General features: G+C 34.9%; 1 protein-coding gene and 1 long non-coding RNA gene across 2 annotated transcripts; one reads left to right on the top strand and one right to left on the bottom strand.

The window, feature by feature from the left end:
• Positions 1–3,418: 3,418 nt before the first annotated feature.
• On the bottom strand, positions 3,419–4,052 carry LOC111467504. The gene is made up of 3 exons (XR_002714574.1): positions 3,967–4,052; positions 3,773–3,851; positions 3,419–3,656 (listed from the first exon to the last, which is right to left on the bottom strand). It is a non-coding gene; the product is annotated as an uncharacterized LOC111467504 (long non-coding RNA).
• A 1,986-nt stretch (positions 4,053–6,038) lies between these two features.
• On the top strand, positions 6,039–13,575 carry LOC111467502 (protein BTR1-like). Its single transcript, XM_023112428.1, has 9 exons — positions 6,039–6,279; positions 7,392–7,630; positions 7,710–7,816; positions 10,166–10,359; positions 12,107–12,171; positions 12,660–12,800; positions 12,878–12,939; positions 13,039–13,123; positions 13,202–13,575. Exons 1-9 carry the CDS (start codon positions 6,195–6,197, stop codon positions 13,214–13,216), a joined length of 993 nt encoding a protein of 330 aa, XP_022968196.1. The 5' UTR covers positions 6,039–6,194; the 3' UTR covers positions 13,217–13,575.
• The last annotated feature ends 387 nt before the right edge of the window (positions 13,576–13,962 follow it).

Genomic DNA, 13,962 nt, shown 5'->3' with positions numbered 1-13,962 from the left:
TAAAAAACAGGCAAGTGAATTCAAGGCTAAATTTTGTCATGTGAATTAGAGAGTGAATCCTATGTGGTTGAAAAGATGGGTCAATATGATATCATTCACTTCGAATCTAAATTAACATCTACGTGACCTTATTGTTAATTTCACCTAAAAATATTAAACTACTGTGATTTTATCTAGTGATCATAATAGTTGTAAAAATAAAAGATATGATAACGACGGCTGAAAATTTAGTATCTTATGAGTTAACCTGACACAAATTTAATAGGATCGGTCAATTGTTCCAGAAGAATAGTCAAGCATAAGAATACTCAATGTGCACAAAAACTAACTTGGACATTCACAAATATCCAAAAAAAATTACCTATAATAATTCAAGCCCACTACTAGCGGATATTGTTTGCTTTGGTCGGTCACATATCATCATCAGTTTCACAGTTTTAAAATGCGTATACAAGGAAGAGGTTTTCACACCCTTACAATGAATGTTTCATTCCCACCTCCAATTGATGTGAGATCTCACAATCAACCCCATTAGGGACCCAACATTCTCATTAACATATCGCATGGAGTCCGACTCTAATACAATTTGTAATAGGTCAAGTCCGCCGCTAGCATATATTTTTCTTTTTGGATTTTCCCTTCAAGGTTTTAAAACTCGTCCACAAGGAAGAGGTTTCCACACGCTTATAAAGAATGTTTCGTATTCCTCTCTAACCAACGTGAAATCTGAAGGCACCTAAATATATTCCATTCATTTTGTTTTGAGATTGATGAGCGGTCGAACCACTTTGTGGGAATTTTGACTAATTTCACGAGACAAAAAAAATCATCGGGTCACATTTGGTTGCCAAGGCGGGTCAGACCGGTCGGGTTTTTAAATCATGAGTAGGTTGCCATGATTGGATATTGAACTAGCTAGGTTTTTATACGGATGAAAATGTAAAAGGGCCTGCAAAAGCCCACGCAGGAGGAGGGCTGTGGTTAGAGGGAACATGTGATGTGGGACATTGTTTTTAAGCGGTTAAAATCTGAGCGTTGGATGTTTGGTCGTCAACCTTTTAAGAACTGACTGGACAGAAAATTTTGGGAACCAGTTACTGCAATTTAAGTGTAGTAACAGCCCGAGCCCAAGCCCATATCCCACGTCCAAGTCAGAGCTAGTAGATATTATCCGTTTTGGTTCGTTACGTATTATAACTAGCCTCATAGTTTTAAAACGTGTCTACTAAAGAGATTTTCACACTCTTATAAGAAATATTCGTTCTCCTCTCCAATGGATGTGGGTAATCCATCAAATTTTTGATCTAATATGAAATATACCTTTACCTTCCAAATGATAGCAGCAGCCACATTGATTAAACAGGGCAGGAAAATGCTGAACACATATCATCTCATGACAACAATCTCTAGAAAAGAAGGTAATGGGAAGGCAAGAAAGCTACAGACTCGGGAGATAATACTCTATTTATGCAGCAAACACAGTAAGGATCAAAGTTCTCAAATGTTGGAAATTTCCCATTCACCAGCTCAGTATTCTGCCATGTATAATCCATGGTGTTTACCACGAACCTTCCCAATTTACAATGAGGGAAGTATAACTATAGGAAGTAAAAATACTAGACAGATACACCAAGATATAGCTTGGTAAACAACATTATCGAAAAGTTTTGTGTAGATCTGTGTCTAGATTTCAAAAGGAAGATTTTACTATAATAGTGCTTTTGCATCCTTGAAAGGGTGGTGTGTTAAGGCCATATCTAAAATTTCCTTTACCTCCCTAGAAAATATAAAATGTCATCCAAATATATTAAAAATCATTGTCCAGAAATTATGATGGTAGAAAAATGGCGTCAGGTGTCCATGGGTTTAAAAGGGTTGCACCAACTGAAGTTAACTAGATTGAGAAGGGGCAAAATTTGGAGGCAAACTCACTAGTGCAGCTAATACAGCCATGGCTTCTGCATCTTTATGATGGAGATTACATTATTGGGGAGTTGGGAACAGAAATATCATCTGGAAACTTTTTTTTTTGAACTCATCTGAGCTTATTTGATATGGAATCACTCCAAAGAATGTGGTACAATTGGTGTCTTGGTTCATATTATTACCGTTACTAGGGAGACCATAAGAATTGTTCATTTTCTTGAGGGTTTTGGTCAACCAAATTGCAACAGATAAAACAAACGAGCTGCCTCCGCATGAGCTGACTTCCAACGCTTCAACAATTATGTGAGAATTGGTAGTTGTGAGAAATTTTATAATTTAATCGAAGTGAGGTGACAGACATGAGGAGAAGTCTTTTCTTTATTCAAGTCAAATAAGGAATCACCCAAGAAACAGAGGGATTTGGGAACAGATCAGAAATAGGCTCAAGAACATCAAATGAAAACGGCAGTCAACATGAATAACTTTTTTCCCCCACATGCATGTCACAATCAATTAACAAATCATAATGCAACTGACCGACAGCATAAAATGTTTACCGACCGACAGATAAATGGCTTGCATGCTTAGTTGACCAAGAATTAGCTTAGAAATGGATAAAGAAAAAGGGCTGGCTATAAACTTTTAAAGACTAAAAAATTGGAAGCCCTGTTTGTTCAACCGGCTGCATCGTAAGTAGTTTAATCATGCCAAAGGGCAAAGCAAAAAAGGGCATTTCTCACAGATGAAAGGGAAAACGGGAGGAAAGAGATGGATTACGAATCATCGTGACATTGACCTTTTCAGAGATTTTGAATATGGTGATCATCTAAGGAAAGACTAACAGCTGCTACAATCCCCCGACAAATTTTCAGTAGTGCAAACTACATTTTCTCGAATACTAATTACGTGAGATCCCATATTGATTGAGAGGAGAAGGAAGCATTCTTTACAAGGAGAAGGTCGTAGAGGAAAGCCCAAAGATAACAATATCTACTAGCGGTGAGTTTAAGCTATTACAAGTGATGTTAGAGTCAAGTTCTGGACAATATGCCAGCAAAGAGGTTGAGCCCCAAAGGGGGTGGATTGGGTCCCACATCGATTGAAAAAGAGAACAAGTGCCAGCGAGGACGGACCCAAAGGAATGAATTGTGTGATTCATGTCGGTTGAAGAGGAGAACAAAACATTATTTATAAGGACGTGAAAATCTCTTTTGAGGGCAAGTCCAAAAGGAAAAGCCCAAAAATGACAATATCTGCTAGCTGTGGGTTTGGGTTGTTACAAATGGTATCAGAGTCTGGGCGATGTGCCAGCAAGGAGGTTGAGTCTCAAAGGAGGTGGACACGAGGTGGTGTGCCAGCAAGGACGCTGGCAGGAGTGGATTGAGGATCTCACATTGATTGGAGAAGAGAACAAGTGTAGTGAGAACGTTGGACTCCAAAGGAGTGAATTGTGAGATTCCATTTCGACGGTAGAAGAGAACAAAGGATTATTTATAAGGACGTCGAAACCTCAAAGGGTAAATCCAAATGGAAAAGCCTAAAGATACCTTATCTACTGGGTGTGAATTGTGCGGTTACAATTCAAATCCTCACACTATTCCAAAATTAAAGAAAACACGCAGTCAATTTCATGTTTCATTGTAATGAAAAATGAATGAAAATTCCCAATTTACCGATTCTCAGCCATCAATTTGACCATTCCTCGCGGCTGCCATTGCCAAAACCTAGAGCTATCACAGAAGAAAAAACGAAGACAACAAAATCAAACACCAGAATAAACAAGAAACAACTAGAAACTAAAAAATTCAGAAGAAATATATATTTATATATTAAAACATCCTGCAACCTTGCCAGAGAAGATCTCGAACCGATAGGTCGCGATCTTCATAGAACTCCCCGACGTAAATTCGATCAATTCAAAGTACCTAGGGTAAGAAAAAACCGTATGAAACCGAACTACGAATTGGCCCTCGCGAATTAATTACAGACTCCGATCGGATCTCTAGAACATGCAACGAACCGGAATTTGTGGGTCAATACCTCAAAATTCCCCGCCATTGCGCAAGTTGGAGGTTGGAGCTGAGCTCTGGTTGTTGAGACTCCTTCAATAAATTATTGATTCAAAATATTCCCTCCTTTCTAAATTAACCCACGAATTTATATTTAAAATAAAAGTATATTAATTTTTTTTTTAATTTTTGTTGTCTAATAAATTTTTTAATCAAATTAAAATTGACCTATCAATCACGAAATGAAACATTATTAAAGCACATTTTAAAATTTTGAAATTTATTAGATATAAAATATAAAATTTAATTTTTTAAAAGTTAATGAATTTATTAATATTCTTTATTAATTTAATTAATCAAGTTGAATTTCAAACGTGTTCGTGTCTTCATTGAATTAAATACGAGAAATTAAGCATGGAAATTAAAATAGATGTTAGAATATAATATCTACAAGCTGGTTGATATTTGATTATTTCATAATTATTTATGTTCTCGATTGATTTATTTAAAATATTAATTGTATAAAAATAAAAGATTTTTCGTGTTACTGTGAATAATATATAGTTGTCATAAAAAAAATTCATAAGAATTTATAATATATGATAAGATTTTGTGTCATCGTATCTAGATAGTACTATCGATATGATAGACTTTGTAATAATGATAAATGATTTGATAAAAATCGTTCAGGAAGAGACAGACATGTGAGCTATGAATCACGACAATGTATCTTTTTAAGATTGTACCATAAAATATATAGTTTTTAATTTTCTAATTGAGAAGATTAATCCTGAGTTCGACTTTGCTTTGGACAAGTATTACAGATGTTCTATTCTTGCTTGTTCGGATAGGCTGACAGGGACGTTAACCAATTAAGTGGGGAAGGATGTCACGGTCATGCATATCCAAGGCGTGTTGTTTATGACCGCATGATAAATATCCTGGTCTTGCTTGTCCAGGACGTGTTGTCCATGGTTGCATACCTGTTTCAAACCCTTTTTACATGTAGAATAGTAAATACCTATGCAATATTTAATTCAAATAAAAATTTTATTAATCTTCATTAGCCATTATATTCATTTATTAGCTTTAATTAGTTGAATTTACTAAAATCAACTATGATTAATTGCTAATTTTATGAACTAGGTGTTTTCTAGTTACTAAAATCAACGGTCATTAACATTACATTTAATACGAGCATAAATGTTTTAAAGTTAATTAATTAATTAATGTATGTGAACGTTGTTTACTCAATCTAACACTCGTCAATATTTCAATAATCAAACTGTAAATTAACCTATAAAACCCGAGCTATTTTTTGAGGTGAGCCCAAAAGCTACAAAGGGAGCATAAGACAACAAACAGAATTCAATGGTCCTAACTTGACAAGAAATTAAATGAGTTCCACTAAATTTACGTGGACGGTGTAATATGAGCAAGAAAGACTGTTAAAGTTGCAAACCGACCAAGAAATCAATAAACAATACCAAATGAGTTGTAGCCTTAAAAGTCTGAGACAAAAGTTGAATGTAAATAGTAGATTGCGACCCCTACGAGCAACGAATCAAAAGGTGATATGCGAGTGGCGCTGACCCAATCACGTGAAAATCGAGACAGACAAGTGTCACGATGCGATTGAGAAGGACATACATCACAACTGTACTAAGAAAACAGTAGGTTGTGACTCCTACGAGCAGTCGGCTAGAAGGTGACACGCAAGTGACACCCACCAGGTCACGTGAAGGTCGAGATAAACAAGTGTCATAACACGACCGATGAGGACACACAACGCAATCCAAAATTCTCTAAAATAGAGATACGAGCGTATGAACTAAAGGAAGAACAAGAACGAGAAATTGGATGTAACCCTAATTTAGATAAGAGGAGGTTATGGAGCGGTTCGAAGGGTGGGCATAGAGGCGGGTAGTTGAGACTGACTTTCCCTACTCACAGCTCACCGTTCTCTTTTCAAGTCCAGCTCCAAACGCCCCCAAAAAATTTATTTATTATTATTTATATAAAAAAAAGGAACAACTTACATTTAGAACGATCTGATAAATAAATAAATAGATAAATAAAAAAAAGAAATTATAAAATAAAATCATAACTGCATCTTCAACTCGAGCTTCCATTTTGGGTTTGGTGCTGAACGAGTCGAGTTTTTGCGAGCTCTCTGCCACATCCTCTTCTCAATTTCTCAACTGCTCTGCAACGCCTCTCTCTCTCTCTAGCCGCCGCCGTGAAGGAGGAGGAAAGAGAATGGAGTCTACGGAGTCTTCATACGTTTCGTCTCCTGAGGCTCCTGCGAAGCGATCTCCACCGCCGCCAAAATCTCCTAACTCAGGTATCTGATCTGATTTCAATCTCTATTTTACTCTCATTTCGAAAATTTGATCCCTACTCTCGCTGTTTTGTATGATTTTTTTTTTTTAATGCTTGGAGCTGTTCTTGTATGCGAGTGTTTTTGTTTCAGATCGGTTTGTTTGTGGAATTATGCAATTTGTGTGTTTGTTTTTTTTTGTCCTACCTTGTTCTTTACCTTTTCTGGTTGGAAATGAAACCCTACCTTTGTGTGTTATGCTTGATTTATTTGTGACGGCCGAGGAAATGATTAATCGTGTAATTTCGACTTCCAATGGTCTGCGCTTCTGCTTCCTTTCCTGGAAAGCTTAGAAAAAGAGAGTGTGGCTTCTGGCAGGTTTTATTTTTTATTTTTTATTTTTTGTGAGGAAGTGTTGCTTTATTGAGATTTATTACAGTTGACCGAATGAATTGGGAAGCCGTTGTCATTTTTTTTGAAGTGCCACTGCCACCGATTCATCCGTATATTGATAAAAAAACGCACTGCATCTCCCGTTGTGTGTCATAATAGTCAAAAGTTCGCTATATTTGGTGATGGACAGCGAGTAGAAAGATGAGTAGTCTCATGTTTGTTCCAGAAGAGTATTCAAACTCTTTTTCAACCATCGGTTCTTCTATAATTTCTTGAAGGCAGCTGGATGTGGAATGCTTATTTGGTTTAACGAACTTGTTTTTTTTCATGTACTTCTAATTTGAATTTCTGAACTCGCCTCATTGAGTATTTGTGCGTTGATTTATTATAATAGGGATTGAAACATAGATAAAACCATTTCTCAGTTCCTTTTCATCAGTAATGTTTATAAAGAATCTTATGCAAAATTTAATGTGAAAATTAAGAACTTAGAAGTGAGATTCTATGTCACCATCTAGTATGGTAACGTGTATGTTTCTTTATAAGGCACGATTATGATTTATATCAAAGGCTTTAGCTCTGTCACATCTTCAACCTTCTAGATTAATTTATGAATAAGATCTAACTACATTTTCCAATTGATAATGCGTATATGCCTATTCAATTTTGTGGTTAAATATCCAATTTTCTTCCATTTCTGCTTACGGATAGTGTTTCACTCTCATCATAATTGCTATTTTCAGATAATATGGAAAAGGGCACATACATTAGGTTTCTTGTATCAAATGCTGCTGCTGGTTCTGTAATTGGGAAAGGTGGTTCAACAATTAACGATTTCCAGTCACAGTCTGGTGCACGAATCCAATTGTCACGGAATCATGAATTTTTCCCTGGAACTACTGATAGGATCATTATGGTATCTGGAACAATAAATGAAATACTGAAGGCCATGGATCTTGTTCTTGCTAAGTTGTTGAGCGAGGTAATCTCTAAGCAGTTCAACACTCTTGAATTTAAATTTTCATTATTTGTGACTGATTAAAAATTTTGTTTGCTGGTAGCTCCATGCTGAAGAAGGAGATGATGTTGAACCAAGAACAAAAGTGAGACTAATTGTTCCCCACAGTTCATGTGGAGCTATAATTGGCAAAGGAGGGTCCACGATAAAGTATGATGCTTATTCCATATTTCTTCGATTACCATTTTATTGGTTACTAATTGCTTTATAATTACTTGCTTAAAATTTCAAATGTTATTTTTAATTTGGTCAAATTACTAGTTTAGTCAAACTATCAAGATTGTACTTAATAGGTCCCTAAACTTTTTATTTTAAAAAGGCCTAATATGTTAATAGACTTTCAATTTCATGTCTAATAGGTTCTTGAATTTTTTATAAATGTCAAATCGGTCACAAAATTAGAGGTTTAGGGACCTATTAGACACAAAATTGAAAGTTTATGGACCTATTAGACACAAAATTGAAAGTTTATGGACCTATTAGACACAAAATTGAAAGTTTATGGACCTATTAGACACAAAATTGAAAGTTTATGGACCTATTAAACACAAAATTGAAAGTTTATGGACCTATTAGACACAAAATTGAAAGTTTATAGACCTATTAAACACAAAATTGAAAGTTTAGGAGCCTATTAAACACTTGCTTAAATTCAGGACTTATTAGATACAACCTTGAAAATTTATTAACTAAACTTATAATTTAACTTTCTTATTTTAAGGTTTTAAATTTATTTATTTTAAATTTTAGACCAGTGGAAAAATAGCCAAGTGAACATTTTCTAATAGCTCCTGAAGATATTTTCTGTCTAAATTTGTATGAAGGTTCACTTTCCTTGCAACGATTGTTAAACAACTGCTGGCTTGTTTATCTAGGAATTTTTCCCTTCAAATCTGTCTATGTAGGTAATTGTGTAGAATGCAGATTTAGATCCTATTATGCTAGTTCTAGTATACACTTTTATTGAAGGGAGGCACTGAATTCTTTTATAATTCATTAAGTTTACGTTCCAGGAAGAAAAAATCACTTGATAGATTAGTGCTGTTTTCTGTTTGAACATGACATAATTTTTAGAACTTATGGACAGAATTTTACTACCTAGAGAACTGATTCTGTTCAAGTAAGGTCACTGTTTGAATACCACATAATGAATTTGTGGCTGTGATGGAATTATAATATGTTTGGTTTTATCGACCCATAGATGGTGTCTGTTAGATGTTGATCATTCTAACAGGAAGCAAGTAATGGTTTTGTAATGATATTGTTTAAGGATTTGAGAAATCTTCTGTGTGATTGGTGAGTTGGGTAATAAAATGGATTAACTTGTATTTGCATATCATGGTGAGGTGTAAATATTTAAGTATCAGAGAGTTAGTGTTGTGTTTGTGAGGTTTCACAATTATATTATTATCTAAGATTTCCTTTATTAAAAAAAAAAAAAAAAATGGAGAGAGGGGGAGAGAACTCAGGAACAGATGAACTCAACTTCGATGAGATTTGCGAATAGAATAGAAGTTCAAAGGGTGGAAAATAGTTGTTTTCTCTAAGATTGTTATGAAGCCGCCTTGTGTAAGCATATTGAGTGGCATTCTCTTACTTCCCTCACATTGATTTGAGGAGTATCTGTCCTACACATTAGAATATACATAAAACAGTTCTTGTTTACTTCAGTTGGGAAAATGAAAAGCCAGAATTATATGAAGAAAACTTGTTGCATCAGATAATTGACTTGTAATGAATTGGTCAGGAGATAATCTGATCCTTGAATTTTTTTAGAGCAGGTAATGGTCATTCCATTGACTTCAGTTTCAGTTTAAATTTTTGCTTAAGTTTTGGCAATTTCTATAATTGTTCGCATCTTTGTCTTGTCAAGTGATTTTTTCTTTATCATTTAGCATTCATGCACAATCATGCATTTAAATTTCAAATTTCTTCATGTTTATGAGGCAAGTTTATGATATGTGAACAAAATGTTATTTGATTTTTGAGGTGGTAGGCCAACTTGAGCAGCTGCTTAAGTTTTGAGGCTTCTAAAATATCTGATCATCTCTCCTAGAAGAAAAATTCTGCTTACTCCATGTGTGCTGCATCAGAAAATCAAACTTAGATAGTTATAAATGATGATGCTAATTTTAAATGATCCCTCCAAAGATTTTTTTTCTTGACTTGATCTGCTTCATTAATGATTTCCAGTGTTTCTTTGTCTTTGGTGACTTTTTTTTTTTTGTCCCTTATATTTATTCCATCTTTAAATTATGTCACTAAAACTTGTCACCTGTTATTAGTTTGGTCAAAGTCCAATGCTCTTTTCGTTGTTCCTTGATTTGTTTTGTTTCGTAACTACACCCCTTTGTAATTTATGCAAGTTTTGTTAGTTTCTAGGGACTCCTTATTGAGGGTCTCATTAAAATCTTGTCTACTACTATTAATGGTTATCTACCTAAAAAATACCATCACAATGTATTTTTTGGGTGCTAACGTACTTTTACCATTATGCAGGTCATTTATTGAGGATTCTCAAGCTGGCATTAAGATATCCCCCCAGGATAATAACTATATGGGATCCACTGATAGGCTTGTAACACTGTCTGGAACCATAGAGGAACAGATGCGAGCTACTGACTTGATTGTTTCGAAGCTATCTGAGGATCCACATTACACCCAGTCAATGAATTATCCATTTTCATATCCGAGTATGTCTTTGTTTATGAATTATGTTTCATGTGATATTATATTATTACTAACAAAAGCTATTAAATGCTCGCATGCATTTTGTGGTTCACCAAATGTTCTTCATCTCATATGGGACACTTCTTTCTTCTGCTATATGTATGTGATGCTGCTACCTCATCTTGGTTATGAGTTATGACAATGATTAATTTATGTTTTATGGAATCAAACAAGTAGTAGTTCAAGGTCTAAATCACAATTTATGATATGTTAAAAAAAGTATTACCCTGCCTCTAGAGTGAATAAAATCAATTGATACTGCTAAATGTTATTTTTCTGTTTGTTGCATTGCATTCCATTTCTTTGCAAACCTTTCCATTTTTTCATTTAGAAGTGATGAGTATCTACACTGATTTTTTTTTCTTTCTCTAATTGGAAATGTATTTATTGGAATGTCAAATTGTAAAAGGTTGATGCAATATAAATATGGAACTCTGAAATTAAATGCAATTCAAGAAGTTAGTGAGGATGATTGTTCGAGTCTCACATTGGCTAATTAAAGGAAATATCATGAGTATATAAGTAAGAGACACTATTGCCATTAGTATTCTTTTTTTAAAAATTAGAAGTAAAGCCTTTAGAGCTTATGCTCAAAGTGGACAATATTATACCATCGTGGAGGTTCGTTGTCTTATAGTAGTATCAAAGACATGCCTTTATCTTAATTTTGCCATGTGAATAAATCCTCGAGCGTTGAACAAAGAAGTTGTGAGCCTTAAAGGTGTAGTCACAGTAAAGATTCGTAATAGAAATCTATTGGACTAGCAATGTGCTTCCAGAGAAGGAGTCGTCTAGATAATGCTAGACGGATGGATAAATGACTGTTTAAGGAGAGACTTAATGATGTACTTTGTTCGAGGGGAGGATTTTGAGGATTGTTGGAGTCCCACATTGGCTAATTAAGAGAAAGATCATGGGTATATAAGTAAGGGACACTATCTCTATTGGTATGAGACATTTTGGGAAAGACCAAAAGAAAAGCTATAAGAGCTTATACTCAAAGGGGACAATATCATACCATTAAGGAGGTTTGTTGTCCTTCAGAGTTTGAAGATATGGGTGTAGGGACAGTGGTTAAGGAACTGTTGGATTCATTCACGAACTTGGAGTACAAAAAACCTCTTAAATTTCTACCCTATAAAAAAGAAAATCTAGATTAGAGCAATCTGGGTCCATATTAGTTGGTTTAAAATACCATTTTGACAATTGTAGTTTGAGGTTCATTTCACTCGACTTTCAGATGTCTAATCTTCGTCCCTATGTTTTCAATAAGTCTTAAAATTAGTTCCTAATACCTGTGTTTTCAACAAGTCTTAAAATTAGTTCCTAATATTCTTCCGTGCTTTCAGTAAGTTAAAATTAGTTCCTACAATTAGTTAACAATCAATCATCAGACTAAAACAAGACCAAAGGATATCCAAAAAGATTCCTCCAATTGATACAAGACTCCCACACAATGAGCACATGCCTTTCAGTTGATGTAATTGCTGAAGCTTGTGTGTCAGCTTTTGAACTATCAAGGGAGGTGATTGTAGAGGGTATTGTGTTGTCCCAATAATTAAGGCAACTGATGAGAGTTCCAACTGGAGAAAATATTTATACTTCAAAAACACCAAAGGAGAAGACAAATGAATTGTTTTCCTACACGTAGATTTTTGCTGTTTTGTTATTTTTCGTACCCATTTAATATTTTACTTGTTTTTGCTACAGCCTCATACAATGCTGTGAACTATGCATCTAACGGAGGAGCTGGAGGGAGGTTCCCAAACAATAAGGTTTGTCCATGAACAGTACCTTTGCTATCACAAGTCGTCTAATCCAGAGATCTCTAGACGATAACTGTTTTGGTGCTTTTCTCTCATTGATCTTTCACCATGGAACTGATATAGGTTTATGATACCATGACAATTTATATCGTCATATGGGGTTTTCGAGAGAAAATTTGAGAAATATTGCAATGGTTTTATTTAGATGACAAATTATTTTGTCTGAAACAACATTTCGAAGTATCGACGGAAAAATAACTTAAATCCCATCCAACGCTTCTATTATGTAATGAATTTCTTGCATCTAAGAATTTCCTGATGCCCAAATTTAGCTGAAATGATATTTTTTTGATACTGGGTGTTCTCTTTTAACAACTATTCTCCCCATCCCTCCTAACTGTTTAAAACAGTAATGCGTGCAACTGGACAAAAAATGGGACTTTTAAGCAATTGCATATTTTCCTTTTTAATAATATATTTTTTTTCATCCTTTTCAGCGACTGTACGACACTGTTGACCGAAGAGCTTCTGAAATTGTTCAGGAGGAACGGAGTAACTCTTTGACCATTGGCGTTTCAGATGGCCACATCGGGTTAGTTGTTGGTCGTGGTGGAAGAAACATACTGGAAATTAGTCAGGTTTTAACATCTCCACCTCAAACACTTGCTATTTCCTTTCTGATTACATTCAGTTCATAAACCTTACCTTATTACAGGCCAGTGGAGCCAGAATTAAGATATCAGATCGAGGAGATTTCATGTCGGGAACCACCGACAGGTACGGAAGTTCTTTTCTTATATTTCCCTTCATACTGTAGGTTTGCTTGCAAGTTCTTCATGGAAACAGTTGCATACTTGATTGGTCAATACCTTGCAGGAAAGTAACAATTACGGGTTCACAACGGGCAATTCGCTCTGCTGAGTCGATGATTATGCAGAAAGTAGCATATGCTTCTGAGAGGGTAATGCCATTTCAAATCCATTAAAGATGCGTAAACTCGTTCAATACGGTTCTCTCACGCTGTCTCGAATCGATGCAGGTTCTAGCACAGTGATAGAATGGTGAAAGTTGTGAATGCTTGTAGTCGAAGCAAGGCCGGGAGATTTTCATTTTTACTACTGAGGGAGAGCATGCCAATGGCAATGGGCGGAGAAATAGAGTTCAAATTTGTTGAAGCGTTGGTTGATAGATATGCCATCATTTAATGACTGAGAGCCAAATAGAAAGAAAGATTAGCAGTTTCAAATTGTTCATACAATTGTACCCTTGAATTTATTTTATATTTATGTTTGAGCTTTATCTCTATTAAATTGTTTGAACGTGCCTTCTCTTCGGAAACAGATTGTAGCTTCTTAGGCTGTTTCTATTTTCATTTCTTGGTGAATTCTTTAGTTTAAAGTTGATTTTATTTTATATTTTGGGGTTTGCTGAAAATCTTTGGTTCTTGTATGTCCCGTTAACATTCCCACGTGGGCTTTTGCGTCGGCTGATGGGCTGCTTTTAATATCATGATCTTGAGCCCAACTTTGTGTTCTTGGGCCCTCAAGTCATTTTGATTCTTAGAAGTTAGAAGTCTCGTATTTCATGTCTTATTTTATTGAGCTATACTTGTATCAAAGTGTTGAATAATTTATATAGTTTATAAATGATTGATTTAAGTATGTAAGAAATTCTATGAAAATGTAACAACATTTTAATTTATGTATTTAGAATAAGGAGAATACGGTAATAATAGAAGATTTAATTTAGACCATAATTTCAGCATCTTCCTAAGTCGAGGCTGCCATTAAACTTTATTCC

The sequence above is a fragment of the Cucurbita maxima genome, unplaced genomic scaffold (genome assembly GCF_002738345.1).
Source record: "Cucurbita maxima cultivar Rimu unplaced genomic scaffold, Cmax_1.0 Cma_Scf00034, whole genome shotgun sequence".
NCBI lineage: Eukaryota > Viridiplantae > Streptophyta > Magnoliopsida > Cucurbitales > Cucurbitaceae > Cucurbita > Cucurbita maxima.
This window is presented reverse-complemented; position numbering and strand designations above follow the sequence as displayed.